Source organism: Poromitra crassiceps (assembly GCF_964638095.1).
Source record: "Poromitra crassiceps genome assembly, chromosome: 6".
Lineage (NCBI taxonomy): Eukaryota > Metazoa > Chordata > Actinopteri > Beryciformes > Melamphaidae > Poromitra > Poromitra crassiceps.
This window is the reverse complement of record NC_139627.1, coordinates 16,785,979-16,805,273: the sequence shown is the minus strand read 5'-3', so window position 1 is coordinate 16,805,273 and position 19,295 is coordinate 16,785,979. Positions and strand designations below refer to the sequence as shown.

At 45.7% G+C, this 19,295-nt stretch overlaps 1 protein-coding gene across 1 annotated transcript in view; it reads left to right on the top strand.

The window, feature by feature from the left end:
- LOC310777754 (membrane-associated phosphatidylinositol transfer protein 2-like) overlaps window positions 1–19,295 on the top strand; it is a gene marked incomplete at both ends in the record, with an annotated part of 42,991 nt that overhangs the window by 675 nt on the left and 23,021 nt on the right. Inside the window, 15 exons of the mRNA XM_083638116.1 lie at window positions 3–55; window positions 1,325–1,429; window positions 3,226–3,290; window positions 4,658–4,748; window positions 6,096–6,249; window positions 6,342–6,531; window positions 7,143–7,262; window positions 7,706–7,917; window positions 8,265–8,440; window positions 10,271–10,441; window positions 11,631–11,771; window positions 13,526–13,693; window positions 15,245–15,514; window positions 18,075–18,223; window positions 18,351–18,467. Of these exons, the coding sequence (XP_083494242.1) occupies window positions 3–55; window positions 1,325–1,429; window positions 3,226–3,290; window positions 4,658–4,748; window positions 6,096–6,249; window positions 6,342–6,531; window positions 7,143–7,262; window positions 7,706–7,917; window positions 8,265–8,440; window positions 10,271–10,441; window positions 11,631–11,771; window positions 13,526–13,693; window positions 15,245–15,514; window positions 18,075–18,223; window positions 18,351–18,467 (2,182 nt within the window). The remainder of the gene's footprint in view (window positions 1–2; window positions 56–1,324; window positions 1,430–3,225; window positions 3,291–4,657; window positions 4,749–6,095; window positions 6,250–6,341; window positions 6,532–7,142; window positions 7,263–7,705; window positions 7,918–8,264; window positions 8,441–10,270; window positions 10,442–11,630; window positions 11,772–13,525; window positions 13,694–15,244; window positions 15,515–18,074; window positions 18,224–18,350; window positions 18,468–19,295) is intronic.

Genomic DNA, 19,295 nt, shown 5'->3' with positions numbered 1-19,295 from the left:
AGCATCGCCCGGGACTCAGAGGACAGCACAGATGATGAGTTCTTTGATGCACATGGTAAAATACATACTTAATACAATCCAGAGACTGCTTTACTTGACATCGTTGTTGACAGGAACTTTATCGGTCATGTTGCAAAAGGTCAGGTTCTCGTTAATCAGAGACCTTTCATATACTCTAGATAGAGACACCCCAACTTCCAGTCACTTCCTGTAGCTGTGCCACAGAGCAGAGTTATAGAGATATAAGAGTCGTGTCATCTCCATTCACTCCAATGGATTTTTTTTTTTTTTTTACCTCGCAATAGTCCCTGGAAGTAAGGTTCTGGATTAAGCAGCGCTGATAAGTTGCAGCAGAATGGTGGTGTACTTTGAAAGGCTAAGACGTTTAAAGAATCACATTGTATATTATCAGCTTTATTTTATGCATTCAAACGTACTTCCTGGAACTATTCACCTGCACACACTACGTGAGTCACGCATTTCAGACTTCCATTGGCACCACTCTCTCGTCTATCTCTTCACTCTGCCACAGAGGTTTCACCACTGACACGCCCTCTTAGGAGACTGGTCAGCCAATGAAGTTTCATACCATTGACAGCCAATCACAAGCTGATAACCACAGCCATTTAGGAGACAGGAAGAGTACCATTTCTTACAATTGGCGGAGCCTGGAGTGGGGTGTCTCTATCTAATATTAAGGTCTCTGGTACAATTTAGCTGTTGAGTACCTCAATCCTCAGTCCTGTTTTGTTCTCTGTCTGTATGCCCTCACTTCTTTCTTTCTTTCTTTCTTTCTTTCTTTCTTTCTTTCTTTTTTCTTTCTAGATCTAGAAGAAAGCTTGTTTGACTTTTTCAGTGTCTACAATACATTAGAAAGATAAAGTGATGAATAGTGTGATCAAGGCCTGCCATTGGAAGCACACTTAGCAAGCTGTATATTTTTTCCAAGCAAAATTTAAAATCCAGTTTATACAACAAACTGGCATTTCACTGCTAACTTGTTAGCGCTGACGTTATCCTGTAGTAATAGGTTATTATTGTTAATTTTTCGGGAGTACAAAAGTGTGTTTTCAACATGGTTGCTGATTGGATCTTGATAAGCCAGCCACCAGTTGTAATTTAACTTTCACGCCTAAAGTGTCATTATGGTTTTTTTTCTCTGTATAGTATTGTTAGAATGATATTCCCATTGCCTGATATTCTGCTGTTTCTATTCTGCTGGCTGATTCTTTGTGGAGACAGCAGTACAGCTTATAATGTAGCCTATATTTTGTTAAGAAAAGTGCTCATGTTCCTCCTCCTCCTTCTCCTCTATATTGTGCAGAGGACTTTTCTGATAATGAGGAGATGTTTGCCAAGGAGATCACCAAATGGAGCTCCAATGATCTGATGGACAAGATCGAAACAATGGAAGTAGATGAAGCGCAAGGTAGGTTCCTCTCCAATATGCTCTGTGTCCAAAAACAATGGTGATGATCTCTGTTTTGTTATTCTTGATATTACTGTTGTCCTGGATACCATTGTGTCTCTTGATTTGTAGATATGTCCTAGGCTTTTGATGCTGGTGATCATACCATTCTGAAACATTGAATAGGCTTTATGTGCAGGACGGACCATCAAGTAAAGCAGCGGTTCTTTCCAGTCCACTGCAAACCATTTGATTCAAATATATAATATTGCTGTGCTGCAAACCTTGGGAAAACTGCACAGTACAAACTATATTTTCTACCATTTCTTAAGTGAATGCTGGCATTTAGGATATTCACAAACTTGAAAAAATGTACCGCAAAATCTTCCTTGTCTCATTCATTTGAAAGGAATGTGATAAATACTTTTTATTAGCGATGGGGATCAGATTTTATTGGGATTAACGAAACATAGTTGTGTAGCCATGAGGAAATGGAATTGCATACATCATATACATTTTTCATAGAAAAGTAGGAGATCATGGAGAATTGATTGTTGATATGGTTCGGTCTCTAAAACTGCTTTCTTTTTACGGTAAGTGGCAGAAAACCCTGGCTTGGCTGTTCGAGGAAAGGGTGGTCTGTGAGGTGTGTCATTGCAGTTATGAAGTGGGAGCCTCCCATGACTGATGTTTAATTAAATTAGATTGAGCTCTCAAAATATAATTTCATGCATCTTAAAATCAGCCCCTCCATACCTACTTTCAATACCGATCAGACCTGCAGTATGTACAGTGTACAGTAGTATGCCTATGCGCTATACATACACTACACACTATACATATGTAATATACGGTAGGTTATATTGAATTTAGCCATGGCTGACCCATCTAGCTTAAATAAGGGATTGTAATAGTTAAATCACATCTTATATATAGATTGAAAAGTCTTCGCACCTGATACTGTACTGCTGATCCCCTACTGAACAAAGTGAAGAAACACCAAGAAAAAAATGACACTCAATATATGTTTTACAGAAACCTTATGACACTCATCTCAATATATCTTTTACAGAAACCTTATCAGAATCTGAATCTGAATCACTTTTATTGCCACAGTATGCAAGTTACATACAAGGAATTAGTCTTAGTGTCTGTATGCAGCGTAGCGGTCACATCAATATACAGAGATAAGAAGTAGGAAGATAACTAAAGACAATCACAAAGTTGCAAGTGCAATCAAATCTAGTAAATATATACAATATGTACATGAGTGGTGAAGTGTTCTGTGGATGATAAATATGAATTTACGTTGAATTTACATGAGATTTACAGACTGAGTTAACTAGACGTTAAATAGGCAGTGGATTTACATGAATTTACAGTCGGAGTTAAATAAGAGTTTACATTGAATGTACATGAAATTTACAGGCTAAGTTAAATAGGCATTAAATGTGCAGGGAATTTACATGCATTTACAGTCCCAGTTAAACAGACATTAAATTAGATATGAGTTCCAGTTTTATAGGGTTAGGGGGGGGGGTTCAGTTGAGTTTAGGAGGAGGTAGTGAGTTTGTGTGTGTGTGTGTGTGGGGGGGGGGGGGGGGGGTTGTTGGTGAGGTCCTTGGCGGAAGGGGTTTCCGGGCCTTGTTGGTGAGGCTGATGGCGGTTGGGAAGAAGCTGGTCTCGTGGCGGGTGGTTCTGGTCTTGGCAGATATGACACGCATCTCAATATATGTTTTACAGAAACCTTATGACACGCATCTCAATATATGTTTTACAGAAACCTTATGACACGCATCTCAATATATGTTTTACAGAAACCTTATATCAGGAGTCTGGTGGGGAGTATGCAGTGATGAGTAGCGAGGAGACTCAGCTGGAGGTAAATTGTCTTGGCTTATGTCCATGCCCTTGTCACACTAACATCTGTCTTTATATAACTCATAGAGGATCTTCTTCATAAATTCACCATCTCTGATCCTGACAGTATAGTGAATTTACAGTCCACCCTCTGCTGCAGTCAACAGAGGGGGTAGATTATAGTATAATCACAGTCACACTCCCTGGGTGAGTGTGTGTGTGTGTGTGTGTGTGTGTGTGTGTGTGTGTGTGTGTGTGTGTGTGTGTGTGTGTGTGTGTGTATCTCATTTTTTCTGGGTTTGTGTTGTCATTCTGCGTGTCCAGTGCTCCACGCCTAAAAGGCGACACCATCGCTCTGTCATGTTTGCCAGACGGCCAGCTGTAAGTCTTATCCCAGTATAGCAGAAAAGTCTGTGGTTTAGTGTACAGTACCACTTAGGGAATAGAATGACTATAGACACCTTAGGACTAGAACCTATAGTAGAAGTAGAGCACATAGAGGGTATTAGAAAAGATATAAGTAATGTAGCACTTACTATATTTAAAGCTACGCTCAGAAGCATACCCCTCGGCAACAGTTTTTGGAGCTCTCCGACAAACCCCCCTAGTTCAGAGGCAAATTGGAATTGGCTCTGCGCTCGCAAATCGGTGCTCGATTGGTATGAACTATGAACTGTCCACAGACCTGGGAGCTCGCCGATGAGTCACAGACACCCAACAGATATCTCACAGGCTAAATATCTGGTCGTGTCGGGAGAGCCACCATTGGCAAGTGGTCTGAGGAGCAAAGACGGAGAAAGTATAGGCCATTGTACTGAATTGGTGCAAACTGCTGTCCCACAACCAAAAAACGAATTTAAAAAGCATTTGAGTATCCCAATCTTAAATCTTTACAAAGACCATTCTATTATTACTGTATCTATTGAAACCCAAAATAATATTTGAGATAGCAGTCAACTTAATAACTCTGACTTTTAACCATTTCGGTAGAATGATCCATATGTTGTGCGAGCGCGTGTGTGTGTTTAGAAATGAAGCCATGAGCAGAGCCGCGTGTAAGACTGCGTTTGTTGACATGTTGGGGATTCTCCTGGTGAAATATCTTGCAATGTGTGTGGTCCCCTGACTCTGCTCAAATACAGTAGCATGAAAACCACAACGGCTTCAAGACTCCCGATTACAACAGAGACAATTTTTAATCTGAACAGAAGAGCAAACTGACGACCGTCGGGTAGTGTGTCCGTGCCGTGACCTGCCATAATACTGTCCAGATCCAGCCACCCTGGCATGCTGCTGTCTTTTGCCCTCCATGTTGTCTCAGTTGTCTCTCTCTCCCACAATCATTCACTCTCCTCCCCTCAACCCCACGTTTCTCATTGTCTCTCTCAGGATGGATCTTCTCAGCAGTGTCTACAATCCTCCAAGACTCATGTTCTTGTCCTGGTCCTGCATGGAGGCAACATTCTGGACACTGGCTTGGGTACACAATGACCTCATCCAATAACTCCATCTCAAAGTCACTCTTCACACACTGTAGAAATGTTGTATTTATATCACCAATATTGAGAGTCAGAAACTACAGCTTTAGAGCAGTGGTTCTCAGCGTGGGGTCGGGGGAGGTTCTTGAGGGGGTCCCAGGGGGTCCCCATAAAATTGATCAATTGTTAAACCTCAGCATTATTTAATTCACTAGAAGTTAAAACAAGTAAGAGGGTGTAGAAGAATGACTGATCATAGTTTCACTGATCATAGTTTCACTGTTAACCCTCTACCTACACACACTACAGTACAATACAGATACGGTAGTCATGGAATTCTGGACAAAATTGTATAAAACGATAAAAAATATTCACAGATTTGGTTCCGAGAGACTCATCAAATGGCCCTAATGTGGACTCAATTAGGGGTCCTTGATATAAAAATGGATTACCGTAATCACTGATAGGATAACTCACTGTCAAATCATGCCAGCTCTCATCGGTATGGCACGGTGCCTCAGTGGTTAGCGCTGCTGCCTCACAGCAAAAAGGTCCCGGGTTCGAACGCCGGTGCGATCCAGGTCCTTTCTGTGTGGAGTTTGCATTTTATCCCCATGTTCGTGTGATTCGGTTTCCCAGTATGTTAGGATTAATACTAATAACATCTAGGGCAGCCAGGGTTTCCCAACCATTTTTGGCTTGTGACCCCACTTTGACATCACAAAAATCTAGGGACGCCGGCCCAGACATTCAAATGCATTGACATCGTCAATATCATCAGTGACATCATCAGTGGTGTCACATGTAACAGTATGCTGACTTTAATCTCAGAATTCTGACTTTTATTCCTCAGAATTCTGATATTAAAATCTGAATGCTGACTTTTTTCTTAACAGACTTTAATCTGAGAATTCTGACTTTAATCTGAGAATTCTGACTTTAATCTGAGAATTCTGATTTTTTCCCCTCAAAATTCTGACAGTAAAATCAGAATTCTGACTTTAATCTCAGAATTCTAACTTTATTCTGACTTAATTCTCAGAATCCTGATTTAAGATCAGAACAAACAAAAAAAGCACAAGTGGCCCTAATCCTCTTCGGGTAGTTTTAAATTGTGTGAGGTGTAAAAAAAAATCGAAACAAATCTGGCGACCCTATTTGAATTCCAGGCAACCCCAATAGGGGTCACGACCCCAACGTTGGGAACCACTGATCTAGGGCTTGTGGACCCCAGGAAGAGGGAGGAATAGCTGCTGCAATGCTGTAGCTAATAATGGCGATCCTCCTAATAAACGTAAACTCATGTAGAGTCCTGCACCTGCTCTGACCCTGTTCCTGTTTTGCTGTAGGTGAACAGAACAGCAAACAGGGAGATGTGAACACCCTCAGCGGGTCCTTTGAGACCGTCATGAGGGTCCATTACCCCGCAGCATTAGGCCGCCTCGCCATCCGGATGGTTCCCTGTCCCGCCGTGTGTGCTGAAGCCTTCTCGCTCGTCTCCAAGTGAGCGATACTCTTGGAGTGTTCAACAGTCTTCATTTAATCAACTGTAACGCCTGAACCACTCAACCAACGTGTCCTCTGCCCCTGTCCAGCCTAAGCCCGTACAGCTATGATGAGAGCTGCCTGTCCAGCAGTCAGGACCACATCCCCCTGGCTGCTCTGCCCCTACTAGCTACGTCCGCGCCACAGTACCAAGACGCCGTGGCAACCGTCATCCAGCGAGCCAATCAGGTGTACGGCGACTTCATCAAATCTCCGGAGGGAGTGTGTTTCTCTGGCCAGGTCAGTGTGTGACCCCGGGGGGGGGGGGGGGGGGTGGGGGGGGGGGGCAATTTCAAAACAAAACGTCACTATGAAGTTTGGCAGCATTCAGAATTAAGCTACACTGCGGCCAACTTCAGTTACATATTCATAGCGTTACTGCTGCGAGGAGCCGATGGCTGTACCCGGTCGGCATTTAGCGTTAGTTACAAAAGCACGTCGACAGTGTTTTCTCACTGCCAGTAGCCTATAGTAGGGTTTGACAGATAGCTAGTCCGACCGGCCAGCACAACCAGTCCTCGCTGCTCGTTAAATATTTCCAAATAGGCGTTATTCTGATAAACTGGTCACATATTTGGAATGTTCTCATCCGAAAAAATATTACAACTTTATAACAGTGTATAACAGTGTTTTTTGTGTGCTTGAAAACAGCTTTTTGGCAAGTCTAAAAATGACTACGTAGGCGTCAGCTACTTCCGTGTCTAAAACGGAAAGACGATTACAAAATGACGTCATGCAGAATGCCTTGTATGGGCAAATAATAGGGTGAATAGGAACTTGTATTGGAACTGATAGAACTTTCCTGCAGGTGTGTGTTATCGGGGACTGTGTGGGGGGCATCTTTCCTGCAGGTGTGTGTTATCGGGGACTGTGTGGGGGGCATCCTGGGCTTCGACGCTCTGTGCAGCAGCTCTGTGACCGTGTCAGAGAGCCAGAACAGCAGTAGGCGGGGCAGCGCCATCAGTGTCCAGGTACCGATCTGCAACGCACGCCATTACATCACAAATCCCTAATAGGGATGCAAATTTTAATTAATCAATTTCATTAATCGACTAATTACCTCTGCCAGCTGTTCGGTTGTGTATGTGTGTGTGTGTGTGTGTGTGTGTGTGTGTGTGTGTGTGTGTGTGTGTGAGTGAGTGAGTGTGTCTGTTATCCATCTGACTCCTGAATCCGGTTTGGCCATGGTTAGCCGTAGCGGTGCCTGGCGGAGATCTGCACTCCACTGAGTGCACTTTTCAAGTTTGTCATGTTAAAGTTAAATAAGTTAAATATATGTTTGATCGATCAAATTCTAATGGCGATTAATTGTTTTGAGATTAATCATCAACATCCCTAACCCCTAACTGACCGTCTGTCTTCAGGCCTAACCGTGTTCTTTTTCTCATCTCTGTCTGTCTACTCCGTCTCTCAGGACACCGACCTTTTGTCCCCGGGCATCGTCATAAACAGCGTGTCTCCCTCGTCTCCGTCCTTGGAAGGAAGCCGTCACCTGAGCCGCAGCAACATCGACATCCCACGCAGCTCGGGCTCTGACGACCCCAAGAAACAGCTGCCCCGCAAACGCAGCGACTCGTCCACCTATGAGCTGGACACCATCAAACAACACCAAGCCTTCCTGTCCAGGTGAGACACAGAAATACACACACACGTGCACACACACGCGCGCACACACACACACACACACACACACACACACACACACACACATGCATGCATGCACGCATGCACGCACAAACACACATCTGCTAACCATAGACTGTATAAAAATATGGCCATGGCCTCCGTGATGTCACCCATAGGTTTGCAGACTCCCATTTTGAAGGCATTGTGACTAACAATAATTAATAACCCCTAATAATAATAATAATAATAATAATAGAATAAACACACACACACACACACACACACACACATACACACAAACACAGGTCTCTGCAGTGCTAACGTGCTGGTGCTTTCTCTCTGGTCAGTCTTCACTCCAGCGTGATCCTCATGGAGCCCGGCTCGCGGCGCTCCAGCAACAGCACCATGCTGGAGGGAGGCTCCTTGGGAAGGTTTGACTTTGAGGTGACGGACTTCTTCCTCTTCGGTTCTCCCCTGGGGCTGGTGCTCGCGCTGAGGAAGACTGTGGTGCCCTCATTAGATGGTGAGGAAGGCTTTATCTCCTTTCTTCCTCCTTTACAGGTCAAATGTTTAACATGATTTTTGTTTGTATGTACCTCACTATATAAGGGCCTTTAGTAATCATTTTACAAGAGAAAACCATTGCTCATTCTTTCCAGATGAGCAATGGTTATGTGTAGCCTCTGACGGTGTTTCCTGTGTGAGATGGATGTCTCCAGCAGCTGGAAGGCAGGTGTCAAGGGTTGGAGATTTCAGAGAGGGAAAGAGAGAGTTTCAGATCTCAAAGGCCAAACAACCACCGGCTACAACATCCAAAAGCCAATGACTTCATATGAGAGCCAAGACAAATAAGAGCGGGAAGAGAGAGTTCACAAAGAAGAGTCCTGCGGGGGTTGGAGGAGAGAGAGATTACAGGATTGCAACAGTCTGTTAAACTCAGGGCTCTTGAGAAGTTTCTGTAGTTTCATTTCCTCATCTGTCATTTTTTCCTTTTCATCTTGAACCTTATTCACATGGGACTAGTATTACTTGGGAACCTCATTTGTAATAATTGCGGTCATCTTTGATCTTAATCCTGTGCAAATCTGCCATGTCCGTAATTTGTAATGTAAAAATTCCACTGCAAATTACCTATCATATTTTGCCAAATACAGAGGTCATGTGATAATATTAGTCCCCCGTCAGTGCAAATTGGCATCTTGGCGATTTGCCCGCCCCCCCCCCCCCAAGTTTTTTTGCAGTTTATGTGGTAAGGAACATTTTTCTATCTTTCAACAGGCTCAAGAGTTTATGTGGTAGCCTAATAGTAAGTGCCCTGGTGCTTTCCAAACAATATTTCTCCAAAATAGTGGAGATGCAAGGTTAATGTTAAGAATACTTTTTCACTCATCCTATTACCACAACACAGTCTCTTAGAAAAACGTATAATACCAACGATGTGGACCAACGTTGCTATTTTACAATTTCGGCTCGAAAAACGTAAAATATTAACGTTCCGAGTGGTTAGGGTGAGGATTAGAGTAGGGGGAGGGGTTAGAAACAGAAAATCTCCATAAAACACGCCCAAACCCCGCCCACCGCTGTAGACGCGTACGTTCCCATTTTACAATTTCTTAGCCGACATCGTAAAATAGCAACGTTTGTCCACAAACGTGCCTATTTTACGTTTTTTTGGGAGATCGGGTTGATTACCAAGCTATGAATTAGTGATTAACCTACCTTCCTGATGGCAAATCCAAGCAATATTGACTGCGGTCTGTTTTCTAGTACTTTTAAAGTTGTGGTCAGTGACAGTGTGTGCCAGTCAGGGCTGGGTTTAGTTCACTTTCAAATCAAAATAACTCTTAGATTTCTGTTCTTCTTATGTTAACAGTTTTTCAGTAGGCTACCTTATATCCAAGGGATAATGTCAGACTTCGCGTATCCCGTGCAAACGCACAGATATGGGGGGGTAATTTCTAAATCACATGAGATCCCCAGGTAATACTAGTCCCGTGCAAAGTGGGATTTATTGTTTTGTCAATACTTCTTTCCTGTCATTTTGTATAATATTTCTCTCTTTATCTGTTTTAACACGACAGCAGTCTCATTAGTTTGGTTTCCATCCAAAGGTATCACAAATTTTAACCAAATTTTCAGAAAGTCGGCAAAAGTAAATTAGAATTTTTTAATTTTGCAGCATTTCCACTCAGGTTTTTTAATGCGCAAGTTGAAAATGTGCATTAAAGAGGTGGATGGAAACCCACCTACATTATTGTGCCTCTCTTCCCTCCCCTCCCTCCTCTCTCCTCTCCAGTGTCTGCTCTGCGTCTTAACTTAACTTAACTTAACCTCCCTCCTCTCTCCTCTCCAGTGTCTGCTCTGCGTCCGGCCTGTCAGCAGGTGTATAACCTGTTTCATCCGGCTGATCCCTCGGCCTCTCGCCTGGAGCCTCTCCTGGACAAGAGGTTCCACCTGCTGCCTCCCTTTAGTGTTCCCCGCTACCAGCGCTTTCCTCTGGGTGACGGACACTCCGCTCTGTTGGGTGAGTCTGTGGGGCTTACACATGGCAGGCCACCTCTCACTCTATCATACTGTCTCGCAATTAGGGGTGTAACGGTTCGAACGGTTCACAAAATTCACGGTTCGGCACAGTTCGGTTCGGTTCGACACGACACAGCGGTGTCATGTTTCGTTATGTTTTCGCGGCGGAATACGGGTAGTTGTACGGTTGGGAGAAAAAGCAGTGCCGAATGAAACTGCTGTTTTGCGGAAAAGTAAAGCGTTGAAAATTGTCAAAATAGAGCGTGCATGTACACAGATATCGATTTGTTTAGGTGGCCGTTGTTTTAGGTGGCTAAATTACGTTTTAGTTGTTCACCCCACATTGTTCACCCCACATACTTACAGAGAAAAAGCTGGTTTGGCTGCTGCTCTGAGTGCCGGGTCTCGTTACACAATGCGCCCAGCCTCCAGAACACTGTACCTAATTAAGTTAGTGTATCGAACTAGCTGATAGGACCCCACTTCAAACAAACCGAACTATCCCTTTAAGAAGCTCTGTCATTGGCTCCGACCATGTCAATCAGAGCGGCTTCCGCTCCCTCCTCCCTGTGTGTTGCTGTAAATAGTCCCCTGCCGCCTCAGGGAAAACAACAACGCTAACTAGCTAGCAAGCTAACGGCAGAAACCTACACGCTAGCTCGTTGCTACACGCTGAAAACGGCAAGTTGGATTGTTTGAAACTATTTTCCAAGGGCACTGCCGCTAAGCGCCGCCCATCGCAATCCCACTATGGAGACCTGCGGCGCCAGACTCCTCGGATGGAAGGGAGAGGAGGCTGGCCAGCGAGACTACGCTATTCCCACCATTTCCCTTCCGCCCCGAACAGGCACCCCGACTGACCAGAGGAGGTGCTAGTGCAGCGACCAGGACACATACCCCTATTTCGGCTTCCCACCCACAGACACAGCCAACCGTGCCTGTATGGACGCCCGACCAAGCCGGCGGTAACACGGGGGCGCGAACCTGCGACCCTCGTGTTGGTAGGCAGGGAATCTACCGCTACATTACCCGGACTACCCGAATATGGGTATTGTTACACCCCTACTTGCAGTATTACTCTGATGTGCTAAAGTATATTGTATGTGGGTGAGTCCATGTCCTTTGTGTTTGTCATGCTGCTTTTGTTTCTGTCTCTTTTTCCACCTCCTCCCCCATCCGGCTTCCTATAGTTGAGACCATGCAGAGTAACCCTCACCTCCTGATGGAGTCTGGGGGCGCAGTCTCCCACCGCTGCCTGGAGGGCACTGTCAGTGAGACCTCCATCCCCGTGCCCATCCTCAACTGGCAGGCCTCGCAGGCCCCTACAGAGCGTGTGTACCACTGTGTTAGCACTGTCTGCTGCCCATGTGTCATGGTCTACCAGTCTGTCTGCTCTCTCTACCCCTTATCTCCCTCTCTTTAACCAAGCCGTATCTCTGACTTATTTCACTATAATAACAGGGTTCCTACGAAGGTCTGATAACTCTATTCAAACGTAATTTGATCATTTCCAGGTATTGAATAGTTTGGAAATTTTAAAATGCCTGGAAAGTATGGAAAATGTGGTTCAGGTCCGACACACATAACTCCAGCTTTGATGTTGTTGTAGAGCCAGTTTGAGTCCACAGGTTTTGTTGATGTGAAGAATAATGTTCAGATAGAGGGATGTTCTTATTACCCAGCCGCTGTCAGTCAGCATGCGTTATATCAACCTAGCGGAATATCCGTCCCTGTGTGAATGGCCATGTAGTCAGGCTTCGCTCACAGAGTTGGCATGCAGCCTCTCCTCTCTCTTTTACATTACATTACATTACGTCATTTGGCAGACGCTTTTATCCAAAGCGACTTACAATAACACATTTTTGTCAGCAATAGAGCAATCAACTATGCAGCACAGTCTATGACAACTACAACTTCTGAAGGAACAGTGGTACAAGTTTAGTTTAGGTTCGTTTTTTTTCGTTTTTTTCTTTTTTTAAGAAAGAAGTTCGATCAAGAAGGGCCCAGATGGAGCCTGAAAAGGTGTGTCTTTAGTCTTTTCCGCAAGATCGGCAGTGATTCAGCCGTCCTGACCGAAGGTGGAAGCTCGTTCCACCATTGAGGTGCCAGGGACGAGAAGAGTCGAGATCGGGATGAGCGACTTTTGAGCCCCCGTAGCGAAGGAGGGGCGAGGCGTCCTGCACTGGTGGAGGAGCGAAGGGAGCGCTGAGAGGTTTGGAACCTGACCATAGATTGCAGGTACAGGGGAGCTGACTGGTGTACTGCCCTGTAGGCCAGTACCAGTGTCTTGAATTTGATGCGTGCCAAGATGGGAAGCCAGTGGAGGTCCTGGAAGAGGGGAGTGACGTGAGAGAATTTGGGTTGGTTGAATACCAGACGGGCTGCAGCGTTCTGAATGAGCTGAAGCGGTCGGATGTCGGTGGCAGGTAGGCCGGCCAGGAGCACGTTGCAGTAGTGCAGGCGAGAGATGATAAGTGACTGGACCAGGAGTTGAGTCGCTTCTCTTGTGAGAAAGGGACGGATTTTGCGGATGTTGTAGAGGGAGAACCTACAGGAGCGTGCTGTCGCAGCTATGTTGGCTGAGCAAGACAGCTGGTTGACAGCTGGCTCTCTCTTCTCAGAGGGTTTTCATAGTCCACTTCTCTGGCTGATTCCAACTCTCCTCACCTGTGCTCCTTCACTCAGGTGAGCTCCATCAGTAGCTAACGAATGGAGCTGCCCATGCTGCTGAACGTGTTCGCTCATTTGCCATTTTTTGCCCATTTAATCGGCCCTAATCACCTAATTCAAAAATCTTGCTCCGTCAGGTCACCCGCAGGGGTGCTCTTTACGCTTCCTGAAAGATTCAGCGCAATCACACGTAAAATGGCATAGCTGTGGCCGAACACAATTTCTGCTCACACACACAGATTCGATACGCACCAAAATCAAATATAGTCAAGAACAAAGGGTCTGGGAAAAATATGGAATTTAAAAATTGAAACCGTGTAGGAACCCTGTACTAACACATCATCATGACTCTGCTTGCTCATCTTTTTACAAATAGATTGTAACTCCAGCCCATCTCTGTCATTTATCTCCGTAGCAGATGTTCTTCACTCCCACTGCGGTGTTTTTCTAGATGGCCAGTTCCCGTCCTCCCCCTCACCAGGGGTCCCACACCTCCGCAGCCACCGCAGGGCCAGCGAGGCCAGCATCGCCAGCCAGGTGTCGGGCATGGCAGACTCCTACACCGCCTCCAACATCGCCACCAGTAGGTTGATCTCTGACCTCTTCACCTGAGTTTTCTCAAAATGTCAATACGTTCATCTGCTGTTAAAGGGATAGTTGGGATTATTTGTGACGCGGGGTTGTATGAGGTGCTTATTGATCATCAGTGCCACCTACAGGGGGGTTGAGGTCGGCACGCTCCTGGTTCAGAGAAGCAGAGAGCAGCCTTGGCACGGAAGCAAAGCAAAGTACTGCTGTGGAGAGGGGTCAGCAGTAAAACTTTTGAGCAACCTAAAGGAAGGCGCACCTAAACAAATCAACATCAGTTTAAGTGGCTTGTGAACATAGGTGATTCTAGACCTTCCAAACAGGGGTTGCACCACCCAGAAGTCAATATAACTCTGGTAGGGGGGGTCTAAAGAAATTTTGTAAATTTTAAAATAAAATGCATTAATCTGGGGCACTCTGAGAGCAAAATGAAGAGGCTAGTAGATATGAAGAACTACACACATCACATTAATATCCTCTTCACTGTGCTGTGGCTTTACAGTGATGAAAAAATAATTGTCTCCTTATATAGCCTATTCTATCTGCATGATAGTGTTTCCCAACCACTGAACCGTGGCCCACTGGTGGGCCTCAGAGCACCATCTAGTGGGCTCCTAAAGCAGGTGTTTGCAGTCAACTACTTGAAATTAATATGTGGCAGTCAAAATCTATTTGTGGTGCTCAAAATCTATTGTGGTGTACCTCCACAAATAGATAACTGTATAGGAGACACTGAATGCTATAGTAGGATATGACAACACATTCTGAACAGGGCACTCCTGAAAAAGAGAGCATTGCTCTCAGTGAGACTCCCCCTGTATAAATAAAAGGTAAAATAAAAATAAAAATAAAAATCATCTGGCCACTAGGGGTTGCACGTGCAGCCAGTGCACCAACGTATAATCGAGCATGCTTGTGAAGATCATCTTGTCCCGGGCCCCGGGAAAGCTGACCTGTAATACAGTGCTTGTCATGGGTAGGAATACAGAGGTTCTACGGGTGAGAAGATGTAGTGCCAAAGGAAAGAGCTGTTTGGTAGCTAGGTAAAGCGCTGAAAATGTTGTTAATATAGCGCACACTTAAACTGATATTTTTTCTCCCCATTTGTACTTGGCCAGACGCAGCCAATCGTCCCTGTATGGAGGCCCGACCAAGCCGGAGGTAACACGGGGGCGCGAACCCGCGACCCTCGTGTTGGTAGGCAGGAAATCTACTGCTGCACTACCCGCCGGACTCCCGATATTGATTTATTTAAGTGAGCCTTCTTTTAGGTGGCAAAAATACATTTTGCTGCTGGCTTCCTCCACAGCAGTACCTTGACTTGCTTACGTGCCCTGGCTGCTCTGGACTTCTCCAAGCGCCGACTGCCATCTACTGTAGGTACTAGGTATTACACTGACTATACATAAGCACCTCCTACAACCCCACGTCAAATAATCCCAACTATCCCTTTAAGACATTGGCTACAGGATCATTTGGTCTACAAACTGACAGTTGGCATTTATATATTGATATTGTCATTTCCTCCCTTAAAACAACCTCTCAGCACACACACGTGGAGGCGGCCATATTAAAAGGCTCACTCTGCTGTCCCACCTGGCACTCCCCTACAATAAACTTGTCTCTCGGAGCCAGTCCCTCCGGTCGCACAAGAAAGTCCTCCCCGTGTTCCCGGGACGCAATGGTGTGGTGGAGTCTGAGCAGAGCTCGGACCTGAGCTCTGACATGACCTCCGACCTCACCGATGTCACCTCTGACATCACAGACATCAACTCCGCCCCCCCATCACCAGGGGTGCTGAAGAACCTAGAGCAAGGTACCCTGGGAGCTGTAGTGAGAGGATATGAGGGGAAGGATGCTAGCCCCATCCTCGTTCCCCGTGCTCTTTCCTTCTTTCTCTGACGCCTTCCCTCCTGAGATATCTTCAGTAGTCTAGACCCACAACCCCTCCTCAGCTTAGTCTCGTTAGGACCGCCTCTTCCTTCCCTCCTGAGATATCTTCAGTAGTCTAGACCCACAACCCCTCCTCAGCTTAGTCTCGTTAGGACCGCCTCTTCCTTCCCTCCTGAGATATCTTCAGTAGTCTAGACCCACAACCCCTCCTCAGCTTAGTCTCGTTAGGACCGCCTCTTCCTTCCCTCCTGAGATATCTTCAGTAGTCTAGACCCACAACCCCTCCTCAGCTTAGTCTCGTTAGGACCGCCTCTTCCTTCCCTCCTGAGATATCTTCAGTAGTCTAGACCCACAACCCCTCCTCAGCTTAGTCTCATTAGGACCGCCTCTTCCTTCCCTCCTGAGATATCTTCAGTAGTCTAGACCCACAACCCCTCCTCAGCTTAGTCTCGTTAGGACCGCCTCTTCCTTCCCTCCTGAGATATCTTCAGTAGTCTAGACCCACAACCCCTCCTCAGCTTAGTCTCGTTAGGACCGCCTCTTCCTTCCCTCCTGAGATATCTTCAGTAGTCTAGACCCACAACCCCTCCTCAGCTTAGTCTCGTTAGGACCGCCTCTTCCTTCCCTCCTGAGATATCTTCAGTAGTCTAGACCCACAACCCCTCCTCAGCTTAGTCTCATTAGGACCGCCTCTTCCTTCCCTCCTGAGATATCTTCAGTAGTCTAGACCCACAACCCCTCCTCAGCTTAGTCTCGTTAGGACCGCCTCTTCCTTCCCTCCTGAGATATCTTCAGTAGTCTAGACCCACAACCCCTCCTCAGCTTAGTCTCGTTAGGACCGCCTCTTCCTTCCCTCCTGAGATATCTTCAGTAGTCTAGACCCGCAACCCCTCCTCAGCTTAGTCTCTTTAGGACCGCGTCTTCCTTCCCTTGCAAAACGACAAGAACTAAAGTGGAACACAGTTCTTAGCTGTTGTTCTCTTGAGTGTGGAGGCTCTAAACTGCTTTTCAACTTACCACTCTCCACTTTCAGCCACACTTCTCCTAGTTCTGAGTCTAACACATCTTTAAAAAATGCCATGTGAAGCCTTGAAACTATCTTTGAACTTTCTCTAATTTGTGTTTAAGGAACAGTTCAGTCAAAAATGAAAATTATGTCATCTAGTGGAAACTAGGGGTGTGAATCTTTGGGTATCTCACGATTCCATTTTGAGTCCTGGGGTCATGATTCGAGTTCAAAATCAATTGTCAATTCAGTACAGAGGGGGATTTCAGGATCTACTTCCGTCCACTGTGTGCTAAGAAAGGTGTTGTAGCAAATTATGGCACGAAAGCAGAATAAAGTGTATAAGATTATGTGGTTTCTATATTTGAAAAAGTTTTATCAACTGATTGCAATAATGTAAACAGTACACAGAAAAGGTAACATTTATTCATGCTAAACTTGCACAAATAAAACCATTTAGTATTCTTAGTGACTTCAATAAAAAATAATGGTAACAGTAAAAAGCACGCAGTAATGCAAAAAATAAAAATGCTCATACATTAAAAAACAAAACAATTTTTGGACGTTGAGAATCGATTCAGTATCAATTCCTTTAATTGATACTGAATTTGCGATTCTTATACAAATCGATTTTTTTCCTGACACCCCTAGTTGAAACACAGGTGAAGTTTGTCCATATACTAACACACTGGGAGGTTGCCAGCACAACTAGAGAGAAAACCAGTTGAAAACCACCATTGACTTCAGTTGTGCTATACTGTAGTCAATGACTGGTTTTATCTCCTGTTGTGCAGTGGCAACCTCCCTGTGTGTTATATGGACACACTTTACCTGTGTTTCAACTGGCACGAGGGTGAGTAGATGATGATAGAATTTTCATTTTTGGGTGAACTGTTCCTTTAATCCTGAGTTTCAGATCATATCTGAAATGGAGACATTTTTTTTGTACCCCACCTCCCACAAAGATCAAGGTAATGGATTCCCTGTTTCCTAATCTTTTGTACTCGCTCTCTCTCTCTCTTTGCTCTCAACCTCCCCTCCCCCCTCCTCCCCCTCTCCCCCCCTCCGCTCCCCTCCACTCCCCTTCTCCCCCCCTCCGCTCCCTTCCTCCCCCCCTCCGCTCCCCTCCTCCCCCCCTCCACTCCTCTCCACTCCCCCTCCACGCCCCTTCTCCCCCCCTCCGCTCCCCTCCTCCCCTTCTCCCCCCCTCTGCTCCCCTGCTCCCCCCCTCCCCTTCTCCCCCCCTCTGCTCCCCTCCGCCCCCCCCCTCCCCCCCTCCGCTCCCCTCCTCTGCTCCCCTCCTCCCCTTCTCCCCCCCTCTGCTCCCCTCCGCCCCCCCCCCTCCCCCCCTCCGCTCCCCTCCTCCCCTTCTCCCCCCCTCTGCTCCCCCCCTCCCCTTCTCCCCCCCTCTGCTCCCCTCCTCCCCCTCTCCACTCCCCTCCTTCCCTCCTCCCCCCTTCCACTCCCCTCCTTGTAGTTGCGTCTCGCTGGTGGGGCAGTAAGAGGATGGACTTCGCCCTGTACTGTCCCGACGCCCTGACGGCCTTTCCCACCGTGGCTCTGCCTCACCTCTTCCACGCCTCCTACTGGGAGTCTACAGACGTCGTTTCTTTCCTACTCAGACAGGTGCTTGATTCGTCTAGTCATGATATGCATGAACTTAGTGACTTATAGTGATTTAATGACTGGACTCTGGCAGCCGTGCGGTGTAACTGTGCTGTTTTAGGTTGTTAAAAATCCATTACTTCCCTAGGTAATGAGACACGAGAACTCCAGTATTTTGGAGCTGGATGGTAAAGAGGTGTCTGAGTTCACTCCATCCAAGCCCCGCGAAAAGTGGCTCCGCAAGAGGACTCATGTTAAGATTAGGGTAAGTTCCTCTCTAGACTGGACTCATGTTAAGTTTAGGGTAAGTTCCTCTCTAGACTGGACTCATGTTAAGATTAGCGTAAATTCCTCTCTAGACTGGACTCATGTTAAATTTAGGGTAAGTTCCTCTCTAGACTGGACTCATGTTAAGATTAGGGTAAATTCCTCTCTAGACTGGACTAATGTTAAGATTAGGTTAAGTTCCTCTCTAGACTGGACTCATGTTAAGTTTAGGGTAAGTTCCTCTCTAGACTGGACTCATGTTAAGATTAGCGTAAATTCCTCTCTAGACTGGACTCATGTTAAGTTTAGGGTAAGTTCCTCTCTAGACTGGATTTATGTTAAGATTAGGGTAAATTCCTCTCTAGACTGGACTCATGTTAAGATTAGGGTAAGTTCCTCTCTAGACTGGACTCATGTTCCCCTCTAGACTGGACTCATGTTAAGATTAGGGTAAATTCCCCTCTAGACTGGACTCATGTTAAGATTAGGGTAAATTCCTCTCTAGACTGGACTCATGTTAAGATTAGGGTAAATTCCTCTCCAGACTGGACTCATGTTAAGATTAGGGTAAATTCCTTTCTAGACTGGACTCATGTTAAGATTAGGGTAAATTCCTCTCCAGACTGGACTCATGTTAAGATTAGGGTAAATTCCTTTCTAGACTGGACTCATGTTAAGATTAGGGTAAATTCCTTTCTAGACTGGACTCATGTTAAGATTAGGGTAAATTCCTCTCCAGACTGGACTCATGTTAAGATTAGGGTAAATTCCTTTCTAGACTGGACTCATGTTAAGATTAGGGTAAATTCCTTTCTAGACTGGACTC